This window comes from Mixophyes fleayi, chromosome 2 (assembly GCF_038048845.1).
Source record: "Mixophyes fleayi isolate aMixFle1 chromosome 2, aMixFle1.hap1, whole genome shotgun sequence".
NCBI lineage: Eukaryota > Metazoa > Chordata > Amphibia > Anura > Limnodynastidae > Mixophyes > Mixophyes fleayi.
Genome location: NC_134403.1, coordinates 285,692,791 through 285,709,882, shown reverse-complemented (window position 1 = coordinate 285,709,882; position 17,092 = coordinate 285,692,791). Strand labels below are relative to the sequence as shown.

The following is a 17,092-nucleotide window of genomic DNA, read 5'->3' as shown; positions in this document are numbered from 1 at the left end:
GTATGCCACGTGTAAAACAATATTAACCAATATACTTTCGTTCATCCAATTATACGACTTTGACAGAATATACATTAAAATAAACAATCTTTATTGGTATGTATTAAAAATGACCAAAGCGAAATATTAAAAGGTGATAGAAATTAATTGAAACCAAATGAATAAACAGTTTAAAGATAGAAAACTACCACACTGGCTTGCTGTTGTGTTATTGTATTATTCATGGCTGACAGAGAAGGGAGATATTATCTAGAAGAATATCAGTTGTATTGGAGATCCTGAGCTTAAGCCCTTCTATATAATAAAGGGTTAAATACTCCAATAATCTGTCCGTGTGCTATTGGAAAAATGTTCTTAGCAAGGAAGGAATTTTCCCCAGTATGGAACTGCAGAAAACGCTACACATTTTGGAACAAGGTTATAGATTTAAGGGTACGAGTAACAAAGGACATAGAGGTCCTTCCACTTTCCTACTTCAAGCACTGGAAAATGAAACTGACAACCTCTGAATTTTACCCTAAACTGAGGGTAATTTTGACCCTTGCAAAACAACTACAGCAGTGGACATCCTTGGCTTCCCCTCTCTTGGGCACATTAAAGACTGTTTGCTCTTCCTAACACATGATCTAACTTCTCATTTGGTAGGCTCCTAACATTTAAGACCACCACTTTTGGACTCCTTAGCCTTCATCCTCCCTCCCAACAACTCAGGGGTGGCCAATCCGCGGCTCCCGAATCGCATGCAGCTCTTTTAGCTCTCACATGCGGCTCCGATGCTGGCAGGGGCAGATCAGTCCCCTGCCAGTGATCTGTTGCTCCAGGTGCCAGCAGGGGCAGTTCGGTCCCCAGCCAGTGCACCTCACCTGTCATTTGACCTCCTCTGCACCAGGGGCGGATCTAGACTTCTTTTAGGGACATTCTGGGAGAGTAGGCAACTATGAGTTAAAGAAAAGCAGCTAATGAATCTCTAGAGACTGACTGCCTCCATTACTGCAGTCATGTTGTCTTACCTGTCTTACCTGTCAGTGTTTGATTAAATCTTGGACTCAATGAAAATGACCACCTCCATGGGCATCAATACATGGACCTAGGACACAATTTCTGAACTGTGTTATCATGCCATCGATGGCGAAGCCAACCACGTCTTGTACTGGTTCAGCATTAGGGAGAATGCCAGATTCTTCAGGGAGAGATGGCAAGTATGCAATATGTGTGTTGAGAAAAGTAGGCTTTGGCAAGCTTATGTACTGAAAAAATGGCTAAAATGCTCAGATGAGGTATATACATAAAGAAATATACTTTTACATATGAAAAAATAGGGATTTCTAGGGTAAGATTTGCCTTATAATCCAGCAGTGGTGCCACAGTTAGAAGTGGCTCCAGACATGCGTAGAATCTTAAATGAGCTATAACATTGACATACAATATATGCCGCCTGCATGTGTCCAGATTTTGTTATTTACATTTAATTGTAGTTATTTTTTTCATATATTTTTGCTTTTTCTTTATTTCAGTTGCATTGTTTTACATTATTTGCTTGGGTTTGATTTGATTTATTAATTTATTTATTTTTCATATGTAAACCTATATTTCCTGACTTTTAGCCATTATTTCAGTAGATAAGCCTGCCAAAGCCTACTTTTATCAACACACATATTGGTTAAAATAAACACGGGGCATCTGGTGAGGTCTGATGGTATATAGGGGGCATGTGGGGCTGTCTGATGTGGTGTATGAAGTATGGGGTAGATCTCATGGCATGTGGGGAGACTGATTGTCATGTATGGAGCATGTGGGGAGACTGAGTGGCAAGTATGGAGCATGTGGAGAGGCTGAGTGGCATGTATAGGGCATGTGGAGAGGCTGAGAGGCATGTGAGGAGCATGTGAGGAGGCTGATTGGCATGAATGGGGCATGAGGGGATGCTGAGTGGCATATATGGGGCTTGTGGGGAGGATGTGAGGCATGTGGGGAGGCTGAGTAGCATGTATGGGGCATGTGGCGAGGCAGTTTGGCATGTATGGGTCATGTAGGTAGATTTCATGACATGTGGAGAGGCTGATGTGTTTGTAAGGGGCATGTGGTCTGGTGGGAATGTGAAGAGGTCTGAGGGGCATGTTGGCTATTTATGTCTTTTTGTATCCCCACTTCAACAGTTCCCTCTAAAGCGATTGTCAATACAGAAGCAGCGTGAGCTACTGTGAAGAGACTTTAAGTACCCTTTGAAACCCTCCTCCACTGGACACTGCAGCAAGGTAAGAGCTGAGTTGATTATTATTATTATTATTATTATTATTATGAACATTTTGGCAATGTTGGATATCTTATTTTTCACTTAGCAAGATATTGTAAATTATGTTATATTTTTTGTATGTGTGTGCATTATGTAGGCGCATGTTTATACATATGCGTATATAGGTAATGCACACATAAATAAAAGGTAAAGTTTGATCTTTGCCGTATCGGTGGGTATTTTTTGGCTCTTAGGCTCCGACTGTTTGGCTACCCCTGTCCTAACTATATATTGGGACAAAGCGAGGTGTTTGTCACAGGCTTCTAAAAGAGGAGACAGATATTTAGCTGGCAATCTGCAGAGAAATTCTGCAAATAGTTACACATTTATAAAGTAGTTCACCTAAGTTAAAGAGATGCAGGTAGAGGACATTTGTTTGAAAAAATAAAAGTACAGAGTCTGATTTAACTTATTTTGTAGTGGTTCAAAAAACATCTCTTCCACAGCAAGCAGTAGACTGACAGGGTGTATCTGCAATCAAACAGAGCTCCTGCAATGAACTCCCATTTAAAGGCAAGGTGAGAGTTCATCAAGTTAGGGTTGTGGGAGGAGTGTAAACTATTTGAACCTGTCTGTTTTATTGCTTATTTGTGAACAATGACAGATAGTGTCTGATAGCTAGGGAGTTGGTCTATGTCTATCTAGCGTTAGGGTCACAAGCAAGAGTGTGGAACTCTATGTTGTCAATTTACTTTACCATCCTGACAATAAAAACAAAGTAAAAAAAGCAAGAAGGTGTTCATGTGTGCATCACTTGAAGTGTGCCTGTGTATTTGTATTTTTTTTTTTGGTCAAGCTTGTTAACTACATCAGAATCCTTTTAATTTTTTTGAATAATATTGGATAATATTACAGCACAAGAAAAAGGGAGTAACAGCGAAGAAAAATACTCATAAGACACTGTGTATGAGCTTGATGAATTGTTTTGTATATGTTATGTCTTTATTGTTATTTTCTATATTATATAATAAAAACTGTTAAAAAAAGAGTAAGAAATACAAACATAAATGTTGCCAAATGCTCCCGTGAAAATTTTATATCTAATAATGTTTTACCTTTTCTTCTTTTTCTTGCTGAAGTTGCATCCTAAGTGTTACTATTTCATTTTTTTTGTTAGATAGTTCCGTTTCCTTTAGGCAGAAAAAAACAAACATATTTATTGCATGCAATATTTATGACCACTTATGAAAGGCATGTAACAATAAAAGACATGAATTATAATTTATCCGCATAATACATGAACTAATAAGAGATCAAAGCTGTATGTATCAGGAAAAATTACAGATATAACAATACAGATTATCAGGATAAATTTTGATTATAAGCTTGTCACATTTAAAAAAGCATGTTTGCCACTTAGTGGAGTCCATGTTCTTTACATGTTCTTTTCTCCACACAGTCATATCATATGTCCTATACGAACAAAACTTTGAGGCACTTGAAGCTTTCAGTGAAGAGTGCTTACCACTTTTTGACTCAGTGATATCACTAGTTAATAGTGAATTGATGGAATGCATTCCTGTGAATACTGCTTCAGCCAGAGGAGGAACTATCGGCGGTGCACCCGGTGCAGGGTACTGGGGCCCATACCGTTAATGGGACCAGCTGTTGCCGCCAGTTGGAGCGGATTGCTCCTGATGCAGCCTTCCCTGGGACCAGCCACATTCTTTCTAGTAGCCGCGGACCCATCCATCCCTCCACCTATGTATGAAGCCTATCCGATTAGACATGGATATCACATGGGGCGCGCACCATGTGACAGGTATTATCCCATTGTGAGCAGAGAAAAAGTGCGTCTGAAAGGTAAGTGTGAGGGCAGCGGGGGGGGGTGGGTGGGGGGCTGATGTTAATGTGTGTGAGAGACAGGCGAGGGCTGACGTCCGCGGCCGCATCACATTGAAATTACTTCCAGGGAGCGGGCGGCCCTAACAGCCGTGATTCTGAGCGGCCCGGGGGGGGGGGGGGGGGGGGGGGCGATGCCCCCCTGCCCCCCGGCCCAGCCCGCCCCTGGTGAGAGATGACAAGGGAACTTGTGTTAATGTGTGTGTGCTGGAGATGACAACGAGACTTGTGTTAATGTGTGTGTGTGAGAGATTACAAAGGGACTTGTGTTAATGTGTGTGCGTGTATGAGAGATGCCAAGAGGACTTGTGGCAATGTGTGTGTGTGTGAGAGATGACAAGGGGGCTTTTGGCAATGTGTGTGTGTGAGAGATGACAAGGGAATTTGTGTAATGTAATGTGTGTGTGTGATGGCAAGGGGCTTGTGGCAATGTAATGTGTGTGTGATGCCAGAAGGGGATTGTGGCAGCCCAATGTGTGTGTGTGATGGCACAGGGGGCTTGTAGCTATGTAATGTGTGTGTGTGTGTGTGTGTGTGTGTGTGTGTGTGTGTGTGTGTAGGCACAGGGGGTGTGTGGCAATGTAATGTGTGTGTGTGATGGCACAGGGGGCTTATGGCAATGTGATGTGTGTGTGTGATGGCACAGGGGGCTTGTGGCAATGTAATGTGGGTGTGAGGTAGGTGGTGGCTAATTAATGGCTGCTATTTTGTTTGTGGGGTGATGGTGGGGCATTTAATTTAATAGTAGGGACTATTAATTTAGAATGGGGTGGTTTGGGGGCTATGACTTGAATGTGGGGGAGAGTTTGGGGAGAATGAGGTCTATTTATTAAATTTGATTATGAATTATTTAATTTTTGTTTCTCCTACCTACAGTTGATTAAGTCCCAACTACATGAGGCCACTTCCAGATTTTTTACAGGGCCATTTTAAGTCCCCAGGCCCTCCCTGACCGCCTGCGTCCTTTTAAAAAAAAATTATACTTACCAATCCGCGCGGTGCCTAGTAGCCGGCATCCTCCTCCCTGCTCACTCCTTCCTGTTCCCTTCTCACTGACTGCCAGACGTGACGTCATCACGTCTGACATTTTCAGTGAGAAACCGCGCAGAGACAATCCGGAAGAAGAAAAAAAGACAGAAGAGAGAGAGAAGAAAACAGAAGAAAGAAGGCCAAGTAAAAGGTAAGTAAAGTGCACAGTTTCCAAAACTATCATTCTTTTCCTAGCCGGATGGAGTCACTTCCACAGCAGTATGTAAGAAAAGGGCAACTGTACCTGGATAGGGTAACATTCTTTGTAATAGCCTGCAATGAGATACTTTTAACCACTGAGCTATAATAGTTCTCCCAAATTGCTTTTTTTTTATTGAAGAGAAACACAAAACCAGAAGGTTTTTTTCCCTTTCCTTTTAAATGAATCCACAACATCTAAAAGCTTGAATTAAGTAGTGGCATAATCAGGCATGTTCAAATTTATCTTACTTGAAATTTTGGTGTACAGATTCTTGGCCTGAGTCATTAAGACATGCATACTGAGCGCATTGTGCAATTGTTCTCAACAGAACGTAAATCGGCTTTGCATACTTCCGGAGTCAGCAAGGAACAGATCTCAAGATACGTGTGCTATAGGTGTAGGTTCACTCTGCTGTACTAGACCAGACATAACAGGATGCGTACAATACGTATGTGGAATATCAAATCTCAAAGTAACGCAGAGGAAAAAAAAATATTAACCAATGAATGTTACCTGTCAATAATATAGTCATTTATGATTAGAAATGGAAATTGTATATAAAGAAAAAAAAAAAAAACGTTTTTTTTTTTTTTCAGTTGAAAAGCATTCAGGTTACACTGTCCTTAATGTCTACTGTACATAAAATACATTTTTTTCAGTTGCTCCTGATTGCAGACACATGTTACAGCATGCATACGATACTGACTCAAGACTTAGACTAGCCCCTTAGCTGGTGCAAGAGATACGGCAGAAAAACAAGAAACTTTCATACACGCAGACCTTCATTACATCGTAGCTGCATTCGCTTGAGTTTGGCATGCCCACATTGTTCAGCGAGTACAGGCACACGCCCCTTCCCCGCCCCGTTCACTCCCCAAAATCATAAACTTGCTCTCCTTGATGGCCGAGTGTCCTCGCTCTGGGCTTTCGCAGAATAGAATTGCGTACGATATGCAGAAAATGGGCACTCTATGTTTTAGCCATAGATACACCAGGTATATTGGTTGTACTAGTATGTGCATAATAAGAAAGTTAAACAGCGTTTCTGTAATGTAAGTTCAGCTCTACAAATTCTGTGTTTGCAGTAAATTCATCCCAAATCAGTTTTGTGGGAAAAGACACCACCAAAGTCATTATGCCCACTAGTATAAAATATTGCCTGTGGAGTGTCCCCCTATCCCACCACCAGATGCTGCAGTCAATATTTTATTTATTATGTTGTTGCAATGGACCTAACTGTGACTTTAAAGTAAAACAATAGTAAAAGCACTTATCTTGGTTGTCCAGTGTGCAGTAGCATTATGGGAACTGAAACACAGCAGTGTCATAGGGTTTCTCATTACCAGTGGACCACTGGAGAGAAACTGTAATGGAGGGCACAGTGTGATACAGAAGGGAGCACAGTGTGATACAGAAGGGGCACAGTGTGACACAGTAGGGGCATAGTGAGATACAGAAGGGGGCCAGGGGCACAGTGTGATACAGAAGGGGGTCAGGGGCACAGTGTGATACAAAAAGGGGCCAGGGGCACAGTGTGATACAGAAGGGGAAGAGTGTGATACAGAAGGGGCACATGTTATATATTTATATTTCTTACACTTGAAATTTGATGTATACAAAAAACAAAAAGATACTATACGTTTTTATGTGCGTGCATGGGGTAGGGGGCCAAACACGCTAGTTCTGCCCACTTCACCAGGAAGTGGGCAAATGCAGAAGAATGCCCTGCTCTCCCGGGAGTTCGGGAGACCTACCTGGAGAGTAGGCAAGTATGCTTTATATTTCTGATATTCTCTGCTTTCTAACTAAATTTCTGTGTACTGACATTGGTTGTTTTACTACATTTGTTTGCTTTTGACGCTGAGCCTCTAATTATTGCATTTTGTACCTTTGCTGCCAGTCGGTGATCTTGGATTGCATTCTGATTTTACACCTAAGCTAACCTCTCCGGCCTCAGCCTGTCATTCACACAAAGATATAACAAGATATAGAAAGTGCCAAGCAGTTGAGAGTGTCTTAATATAAAATAATTTTGTGTACACAAAATATCTTTCTTATGTGTATTGCAAATAGGATAAATAATAATAAATAAGATCTGTATTTTTAACAGACGCTTAGCTAACATAGTGTATGCTAATGCTGTGGATACTGCCTTAATTTCCATTTATAAGTGTCTCTTTAATTGGGATTACCAGCCATGGACACTATATACTAGTTTTATGCCGGGTTATACACAGTGGTGGGATTCAAATAAATTAACAACTGGTTCTCTACCCTAATGACCGTTTTAAGTATACCAAAATGTGTTTTGCCCCTCAAAACACTGTACCATGCCTTTTTTGCCCCTCAAAACACTGTCCCATACCTCCTTTGCCCCTCAAAACACTGTGCCATGCCGCCTTTGCCCTTGAAAACACTGTGTCATGCCGCTTTTGCCCCTCAAAACACTGTGTCATGCTGCTTTTGCTCCCCCTTCACACTCTGATATGCTACCTTTGCTCCTCCTTGTTTCCGTTCCTTCACTTACCTTTTGCTCCCCCTTCACATTCTGATATGCTACCTTAGCTCCTCCTTGCTTCCGTTCCTTCACTTACCTTTTGCCCCCCTTCACACTCTGATATGCTACCTTTGCTCCTTGCAGTTTAAAAACTGCAAATAGAAACAAAGAGTAATTGCTACCAGCATAATTGTTCTTTACTCCAGCCAAGATGGGCAAGAGAAAGAATAAAGTATGTCAGAAAAAAAGTGTGCAAACAGGTGTGATTGAAACTGATTCCCAGCAAGGTGAACTGGAAAAATTGCATGGTAGTTTCTAGAATGGAAAAGAAAATTAAATATCTCATGCTCTCTCGGCAAGCCTGGTGTAACCTGCGTCAGACTGTTTGGCTAAGCCCGAGGTCACTTCCAGCACTGTTCAGCCTGAGGTCACTCCTAGGACTGTTCAGCCCAAGGTCACTCCCAGAACTGTTCTGCCCATGGAACCTAATAGCATTGTCCGGTCCATAGAACCTCATAGCGCTGTCCGGTCAGTAGACCCTCACAGCGCTGTTTGGCCAAGGATGTTTTGTGGTGCCGCTATTGGTCAAGATTTAGCTGTGAAGTTGTGTAACAGAAGGTGTTGCAACTGCGTACATCTTTGACACATTAAAGCCGAGTGCATTAAATCCCAAAAACATGATTGGAAAGAGGTCCGCTGTGAGCGGGTCTCACTGGACATGCCAGCAATTAAGACACTAGTCAGACGCCCAGTCTTAAAGGATCTGCCAGGGAACTCACAGCATGTGAATCTCGGTCATAGGGACTTGCTATCCTGGAATGCTATCCTGGGGGACACGGCAAAACTGCCACAAGTTTCACAGTTTTGGAAAGCCTGGACAGATTAAATTGGCATTGGCTGGTGGCATCTTGGATGTGCCCACTTCACCTGTTGGTGAGAGGATAGACTGGTCTAAGTATCCAGAGTTGTTGAGTATGACGAACTTGGCATGAGACCAGAGGAATGATGGGACTTTACAATATGTGTTTAAATTGGTTAATAATGTTGATGCTATTATGGGACTTGTAAACTTGGCAGGCTGTATGCCAATATATGTTGTGAAAGGAAATGAATTTCGTATTGCTACTGTGAAGGGGAGGAGTTTAGAACAGTTAGTTGTTCCAAGAGTTCATGTACCCTTGATGTTGGGAGCAGCACACACTCAGGTGGGTGGTGAACACTTAGGGGAAGGGAGAACAAGGGAACATGCTCTGCGCGAGTTTTACTGGCCCAGAGTCTACCTAGCAGTCAAGAGGTTCTGTAGGGCTTGTGCAGTGTGCCAGAAACCCTACCCTGATGTCACAGTACATGCACAATTGGATGGGGATCACAAACATCCTTTTAGAAATGTAAGGGGCTGTGAGTGGAAACAGAGAGAGGACAGGCTGTTTAGGAACAGTGGGCCTGATTCATTAAGGATCTTAAATGAAGAGGATTCTTATTTCAGTCTCCTGGACAAAACCATGTTACATTGCAAGGGGTGCAAATGAGTGTTCTGTTTTGCACATAAGCTAAATACTGCCTGTTTTTTTTATATAGCACACACATATCAACTTTAAATTTCAGTGTACAAATAAGCTATCAAGAAAAACACTCTCCCTCCCGCCCTCTTAGATCGACTTCTGACCTGCGCCTTGTCTCTTTCTCGATACTCTCTTTGTGACATAATGAGACAAGAGCGTCAAGTGTAGAGTGTAATTCCTGGGGTGCCAATACATCTTTGATTCGTTCAGCAAAGCCTTGCCAGAAGGTGGCCACTAAGGCCTCATTGTTCCATTGAAGTTCAGATGACAAAGTTCTGAATTGGGTAAGAGTTTTGGAACCCTGACGCAGTCTGAGAAGACCAGAGGCGCCTGAAGAGACACGGCCTGGTTCATCAAAAAGTTTCCTGAATGCGGCCATGAAGGCAGGCAGCAACATCTTGCAGAAGGGAATCATTCCTCTCCCAAAGAGACAAAGAACAGACAAGAGCTTGTTCTGACAACAGAGATATAATATAAGAGACTATAGACTGTATAAAAGTTCTGAGGAAGTAGCTCAAATTGGATTGAACATTGATTCAAGAATCCTCAAAAATCCCTGGGCTCACCATCAATTTTTTGAGGAGTTGTCAACTGCAGGGAGGAGGAAGAACTAGCAGGAACCGTGTTCTTGGTCACAGCTGAAGAAACAACAGGATGATGGGTAATTATGTCTGTAGTGAGTCCAGACGTGATGCTAAAGCTTGAAGGCATTGAAGAGTCTGTATTTGAGTGGCATTCTGGTATTCTAAACTACCCAACAAATGTTGCAACAAGTCTTTGGCTGATGGTTCACGATCAGGATCCATTCCTAAGGGTCATATTATACTGTCACGAAAGTCAGATAATGGGAATGGTCTTGACCTCGAGTGACAGCTTACCCTCAGAGAGGTGCGGAGTCTAACGGAGGAGAGGTATTCACCAGAGATTCCTGCAAACGAATATCGTCTTAGCTGCTCTCAACCGCAGGTCACAGTCCTCTAGAGCAGATAATGTGCGGAACCACCAAGCAACTGTAGTGCAGAAGGGAAGTAGTAGTGAAGAAATGAACTGCAGAGAGCTGGAGCACTGAGATCTACACAGGTGTGTGCAAATCTGGAACAGGACCGATGATGAGCAATGCTCTGCAGTGAAGCCACAGGTCTTGACTTGTGAGATAAGCTGAACCAATAAGGCGGTGAAGCAATGAGCTGCAGCGAGCAATAGCACTGAGATCCACACAGGTGTTATAACACCGGAACATGACCGATGATGAGCGATGCTCTGCAGTGGTAATGCTGGGAAGCGATGAGTTGCACAGGTAATGCCAAAAAGCGATGAGCTGCACAGGTAATGCTGGAAAGCTATGAGCTGCACAGGTAATGCTGAGAAGCGGTGAGCTGCACAGGTAATGCTGGGAAGCGATGACCTGCACAGGTAATGCTGAGAAGCGATGAGCTGCACAGGTAAACGATGAAAAGCGGTGAGCTGCACAGGTGTTTGTGGAATGCCAGGCTAAATAGCAGATAGAGGTAACCAAGGGAAACCATTGAACACAATGAAACTAGTGCGATGCCTGATATGAAGACATTTTCCTATTTGAAGCTCATATTTCTATATACCTGTTTAGGCCTTCAAATTCTGCCTTCGTCTGAAAAGATGTCCAGCTGTGACCTGGGCCCACAAAGTCTATTCAGGTGTCTAAAAACTAACTTGTGTCAGGATATAGCTCACAGCAGTGGCCCTTTGAAACTGCTACAGGTGACACTGCTATCTTCTAACACTGGGATGCGCAGAGCCACCAAATACACAAACGCACAGACTCTCTGGCTTCACATTTTACACTTTAGTAGCTCAAATTATCAATGGATTCATTTGATATACCATATTTACACTGCAGTTATGATTTAGGCTTATTCCCCACAATTATGTGATGGGTTAACCCTTATAAATAACTGTAAATTCTCTCTGTTCATGACAAAGGCCTTGAACGACTCCCAAAGCACAGTTGAGTTGACCCCAATCTCATTGTCTTTAAAGTACCCAATCCAGAGGCATGTCAGGCCAGTACCCCAACCAAGTCTGGATAACCAATGTGGATTAAGTTTCCAGAATTGTAGTCCCTGTTCAGGCTTAAAATTAAAGACAGCCAAGATAGAGGAGTGGTCAGAAATGCTTCTAGAAATGTAGTCCACTCCAGACACAAAGGGGACCAGAGTGTGTGAGGCCAAGATCATATCTATTCTTGACAGGGAGTGGTGGGTGTGGAATGACAAGAAAAATGTCTAACCCCCGAGTTTTTAAATCTCTAAACATCCACCAGACCCAGATCGTTAATAATTTTACCAAAGGCAGTGGTCCACCTATATATGGATAGATCTGTTACATTATTGAAGTCTCCTAGACATAGCACTGGTGTGTCCGGAGCTGTGGCAACAAATGCGGTACCCTTACACATGATGTCATTACTGCATGGATGGGGGATGTAGACAGCCAAAACAGTCAATGAGGTGTAACTGAATGATGATAGCCTTTGAAACTTATGAAATGCTTGTAATTTTACTTCAGTATACCATAGCAACATCTGACAAAAAGGTCTAAAAACAGCAAGCAGCAACAGAAGCAGCAAGCTTTGTGAAAACCAATACTTATGTCATTGTCAAAACTTTTAGCCATGACTGTAAAATAGTTCCCCATTTATTTTGTCATTACATAGGGTCTATGACGAGCCTGGTCAAGGAGGAGTTTGTTTCTCACGACTGTCTGACAATCCTTGAAGGTCAGATCACCTAATGCAATGAAGAATGTTTGCATTTAATGGAACAATATTTGGAAATGGAGAATGTTAGAAACTCTAAATGAGTTCCATAATGTCATCCTCTAATCTTTAGAGACACCCATACCAGGTTTCCGCTATCCCGAATTGGCCTCAGATTGCAGGTCTCAAAGCCACAAAGATGTCTTGGTTTTGATCATTATTTTTTGTCAGTTGATCAAAACTGGCTAAGAGTGAGAGATGGACCCCTGAAGCACTCTCTACTTTCATTACTTTAAAATAGCTTTCTGCTAAAGTACTACAACACCTGGATACTTCTTGCGCATTTTTTTAGAGGTCAATGTCAGTCAGTTGGATTTATCCCAACAGAATAAATATGGCAACAGTTATGGATTCTTCTCTATGAATTAATTTCATCCATAAAAAAATATTTGATTGGGAACCTTGGGAGAAGATTATATTTGGCACAAGGTGTCTCCAGAATGTCCGCAGAGACATCTTGAGATGATGTTATGGCTTGTGCCTCCGCTAATTTTTCACCATAGTGGTACGAGGTAAAATGAGAGTAGATTCCTTTTGTAATTTCACACGCCACATTGCCGGCAATTGAATCTCTCCATTGGCTGTGAAACTGACTTTAGAAAAGTGGAGACATCAGCTGGAAATAACTTTTCAGTCATTTTGGGCTGCTCAATGCGACTGAGGGGATACCGGGATCACCTTGGTCTTTTTGGTTAACTGGGAAATAGTTGCTGAAATAGATGGAGGCTAGGATAACTGCGTACTTCATCTGACAATACTGAAACTGAGACGCTCAAATGACATTGGATTCACCAATGATTTATCGCTACATTTTATGTACTAATACATACAAATACTCTGAAAGTAGCTTTCTTAAAGAGTTCAGAGATAAAGTTATTAATTTGGTTGTCCTATGTTAAACATTTAGCTGCCTTGATTTTTTTCTCACCACCACCGTTCTTGTAGAATATATTTCCTGTTCTCTTGCTCTGAGTTGATCTAATTCTGCATCCTTTTCCTCAACTATTTTATCGTACTGGTTCTAACAGGAAAAAGAAAAACATGTTTCAGTGACTGACTTTTGCCCATCTCTATCTTTAACATATCTGCGTGACCTCCACTCTCCCACACATTCTGCAATTAATTATCTCCCAATCTCTGACTTCTGTGTATTTTCTTAACATTCTGTTAAATTTCTGTTCCTCATCTCAGTATTTTCTGTATGTGAAATGTGTTTTTGCTTCATTTGGCCTATCTTTAAGTGATTTGTAGAGAAAAACAAAATCCACATAATTTGTTAATCACAGAACTACAACCCTATTCAGGTTCAAATAATTTGTCTGGGGCATAATGGTATGTGGAGTTTTGTACAATTCGTTTAATGTTAGTATGTACTTAAAATTATTAATTTACTTTTCTGTAAAGTTACTTAATTTTAACTAACTGACAATAATTCTATGCACAGTTGTCAATCATCATAGCATCAAAGTAACAGGCTGATAAAAAAAAACAACCAGCTCAAGCCATTCTAACCCTTATTACAGTTGTGTAGCCAATTTTTTTTCTAGAATGGCCTGTATAAGGCATACTATACAATGCAATAAAGCTTTTCCTCAGGTGTAGTATTACTTTTGTATGTACTCTTTAATCCAAGTGTGAATGTCACCTAAGATTTATGAATTCAATTACCTTATGTTTTTCCATCAGTGCCACCATTTCTGAAATCTTGTGCTGACATCTGATATCATTTTCTCTTTGCAGTTTTATTGTTTCATCAGATGCTAACTTACATTTTTCAACCTTCAAACAGATAACAACAAATATAGTAAGATTTACATAGGAAGTATTAGATCGTATACTGTAATGGACCCTTCGTGCGAGATATTGATATAGCTGGAGAATGTATGCTTCTGGGCCAGGTCAGGTTAGCAGTCTAATTTATATATAGATTGATCAATACACTCTGGATACTATTGAATATTTGTTCAATATACAGCCATGTGAAAAATAAAACGCACCCTCTTTTATCTCTTTGCTGTCACATTAATGTACAATAATATAATCCTTACAAAGTTCTTAAATTTTCTAAATCTATTCTTAAATGACATATTTTACTTTTTACTTTTTGTATTTTTTACTTATTTAGTCAACAAAAAATAAGTCAACATGTTTTCCGAAAAACAGTCTCCTCTATAAAACGACCTCAACAAAGACCTGGGGAGTATGGATCTCACTGAGCAAAACTCAAAGCTGCCTTGAATAGTGATTTGGAAAAAAAGAGGTGCCACCCCTCATTTTCTTTCTCTCTCTTGTTCTTTTTGTTTGATTTACCCTTTATTATATGTAGAAATGTAACTAGAAATATTACGAAGGTTTACTGTTTTTGTGCTGTTGTGGGAAAAACAAACAAACTGCAGACTCTTCTTTTGTCATGTTTTATATATTCAAACTGACTTATATATATTAATAACTAAAATTAACCAACATGAAGAAGCCATGTGTGAAATGTATTTATTTCCCTAAATATGGTAATTGTACCTAGGTGCTGCTAATGAATTACACTAACATCCCAGCAAACTCCAAAAAGGAGACCCTATAACACTCCAAAAAATTGCACATTGAACCTTAAAGCTACATTCTGGGATCTACAGGCCTCTGTTTACACAGTTAATGTTAAAGTACATGGCACTACCATCAGAAAAAGTATAGATTTAATTGAAGCATAGCCTGGAGAAAGTCCCTTCTTTCTGAGGAAAGTATTGCAGTACAGCTTAGGCTTGCAAAAGTATGAAACCCAAGACTTCTGTAAGAATGTCCCCTAAACAGATAAGGCCAAAGTTGCATTGTGCAGTCTTAATGCACAATGCAATTAATGCACAATGCCATGTTTGGCAAAAACTAAACACAATATATCACCCCAAGAACCTCACAGCACCTGTCAAGTATAGTAATGTACAACCATGATTTGAGTTTCTTTTGAAACCATTTGAGTTTTCTTTTGGACCTGGATGGACATTTCACAATCATTGAGTGCACCATAAACATTTATTTATACTAACGCAATCTAGATTAAACTGTGAGGCCATCTCTCCAAGAACTGAAAATTGGCTGAAATTTGATTGAGTAACATGCCAATGAGTTTAACCACACAAGCAAGCCTACAACTGAATGTGTGAAAAAGAGAACAAAATGCTGTAAGAGGAGAGGGCAAGTTATTACTATTAAAGGTGATTCTACAAGCTACTGAATCATCGGATGTACTCACCTTTTTAATACATGGCTTTTTCGTGTTCGCTTTTCTTTGTTATACAAATAATGACAACTGTCGAAGTCAGCAAATTGGATAAAGTCATTTCAATTAAAGTCGAGCAAACTTGGTTGTCTTTGTCTGAAAAGATACGTACGGTATGCTACGGCGTACAAGGGCACGCTACGGCGTAAAAAGGCGTACGCATCCACTACACGTGGCAGCAACAGTAATTGGTCTTTTACCATACATTCGCACAAACAAGCATACTTATGAAATAGTACACATTAATGGTAGTTGCAACACATAGTCAGTTATGTCGAAATATAGTAGTATTTATATGTTATATTAAAGTTACATGCATATTAGTGAAATATACAGAACAGGTTGAAGGAATCATATCATGAGTGGTATCATAATAAACCTCTTTACATTTCCTACTGTTTGGTTCACTCTGCGAAGGAATCGCAGAGTGCATATGCAAGTTATGAATGATAGGGAATTATGAACTACTTAAGACTAAGGAATCTTGGCGGGAAGAGCCGAGCATACCCCCTGGAGAGATGACCCCCTCCTTTGGATTCCTTAGGATGAACTAGCCAATGATTGACAACCCCTTGGACCGTCCTGAGACCTGGACCAATAGATGCAAGCTATACCATCTTCATTGTATTACTGTATTTCTGTGTGTATATAAGCAGCAGCTTCACATCTAGTGTTCAGACATCTTGTCCCCAGACTTCAGGATTGAATGACTGCACACTGGATCCAGAGCGCCTGCGATAAGTAACGGCTGTATTTATTATCAATTCGCTGGAACATATTATTCTACTATTTGCGAATAAATCTTTGTGCGTTGGAAACACAAATCGAGGTTCGACAATCGTTATTGGTTAGCGACAATACGCACATAATAATTTGGGGGCTCGTGAGCTTTGGAGGTTTCGTTGCCGACGATACGCAAGACCAACGGATTTCGGTTCCGCAACAAAGGGTGGAGACACGTCATATACGGGTAAGAACGCAATGTGTTCAAAACCTGAATTCTACTCTGTGTTGTATAACCGAATGTCCGTTTTGCATTATCTAGGGCACGCTAACTAGAACCTAGGGACAAAAGAGAAAACTGTTTATTTTTACTGTCATTGTGCGCTTTAACTGTATTGCATTGCTTAGCGTATGTGTATTTCCTGCTGTGCGTACGCGAACTTCCGGTAGATTTGCCACGTGGTTAAACAATCGTTTTGATAGTTATTATATGTATATAGTATAATTACTTGTGAAAACCTCTGAGACATTATTACTGTTGTTGGGAACTTTTGATTTTCTGCGCAGAAAAGGTGTATAGTGTGTGATTTTGTAACGTAGATACACTGTTTACTATTCATTGTGCTCAGTTGCTGTCTGACGAGACGGATTGCCCAACTGAAGGACGGTATACAGGGCAGGTATACCGAATGCGAAAACCGGGTTTTCGCAACGTGCTACCAATAGATCGCAAGGTTTGCTAATAATTAGTATTGGTAGGCAGTGCGATCTAACCGCACCGTTAGTGCAAATTGGTGAAGCAGCTAGGAGGAATTATACTGGAAAGGCAGGTTGATTTTATCAACTTGTGCTCCCAGCGATAATAAACTCAGCAGATTT

The 17,092-nt window shown here is 40.9% G+C and overlaps 1 protein-coding gene across 1 annotated transcript in view; it reads right to left on the bottom strand.

Annotated features, from left to right (window-relative positions):
- The window catches only part of LOC142139945 (uncharacterized), a 212,974-nt gene that overhangs the window by 57,335 nt on the left and 138,547 nt on the right, over positions 1-17,092 (bottom strand). The window contains exons 17-19 of the mRNA XM_075197812.1: positions 13,888-13,998; positions 13,148-13,240; positions 3,349-3,423 (exon numbers count right to left, since the gene is read on the bottom strand). Of these exons, the coding sequence (XP_075053913.1) occupies positions 3,349-3,423; positions 13,148-13,240; positions 13,888-13,998 (279 nt within the window). The remainder of the gene's footprint in view (positions 1-3,348; positions 3,424-13,147; positions 13,241-13,887; positions 13,999-17,092) is intronic.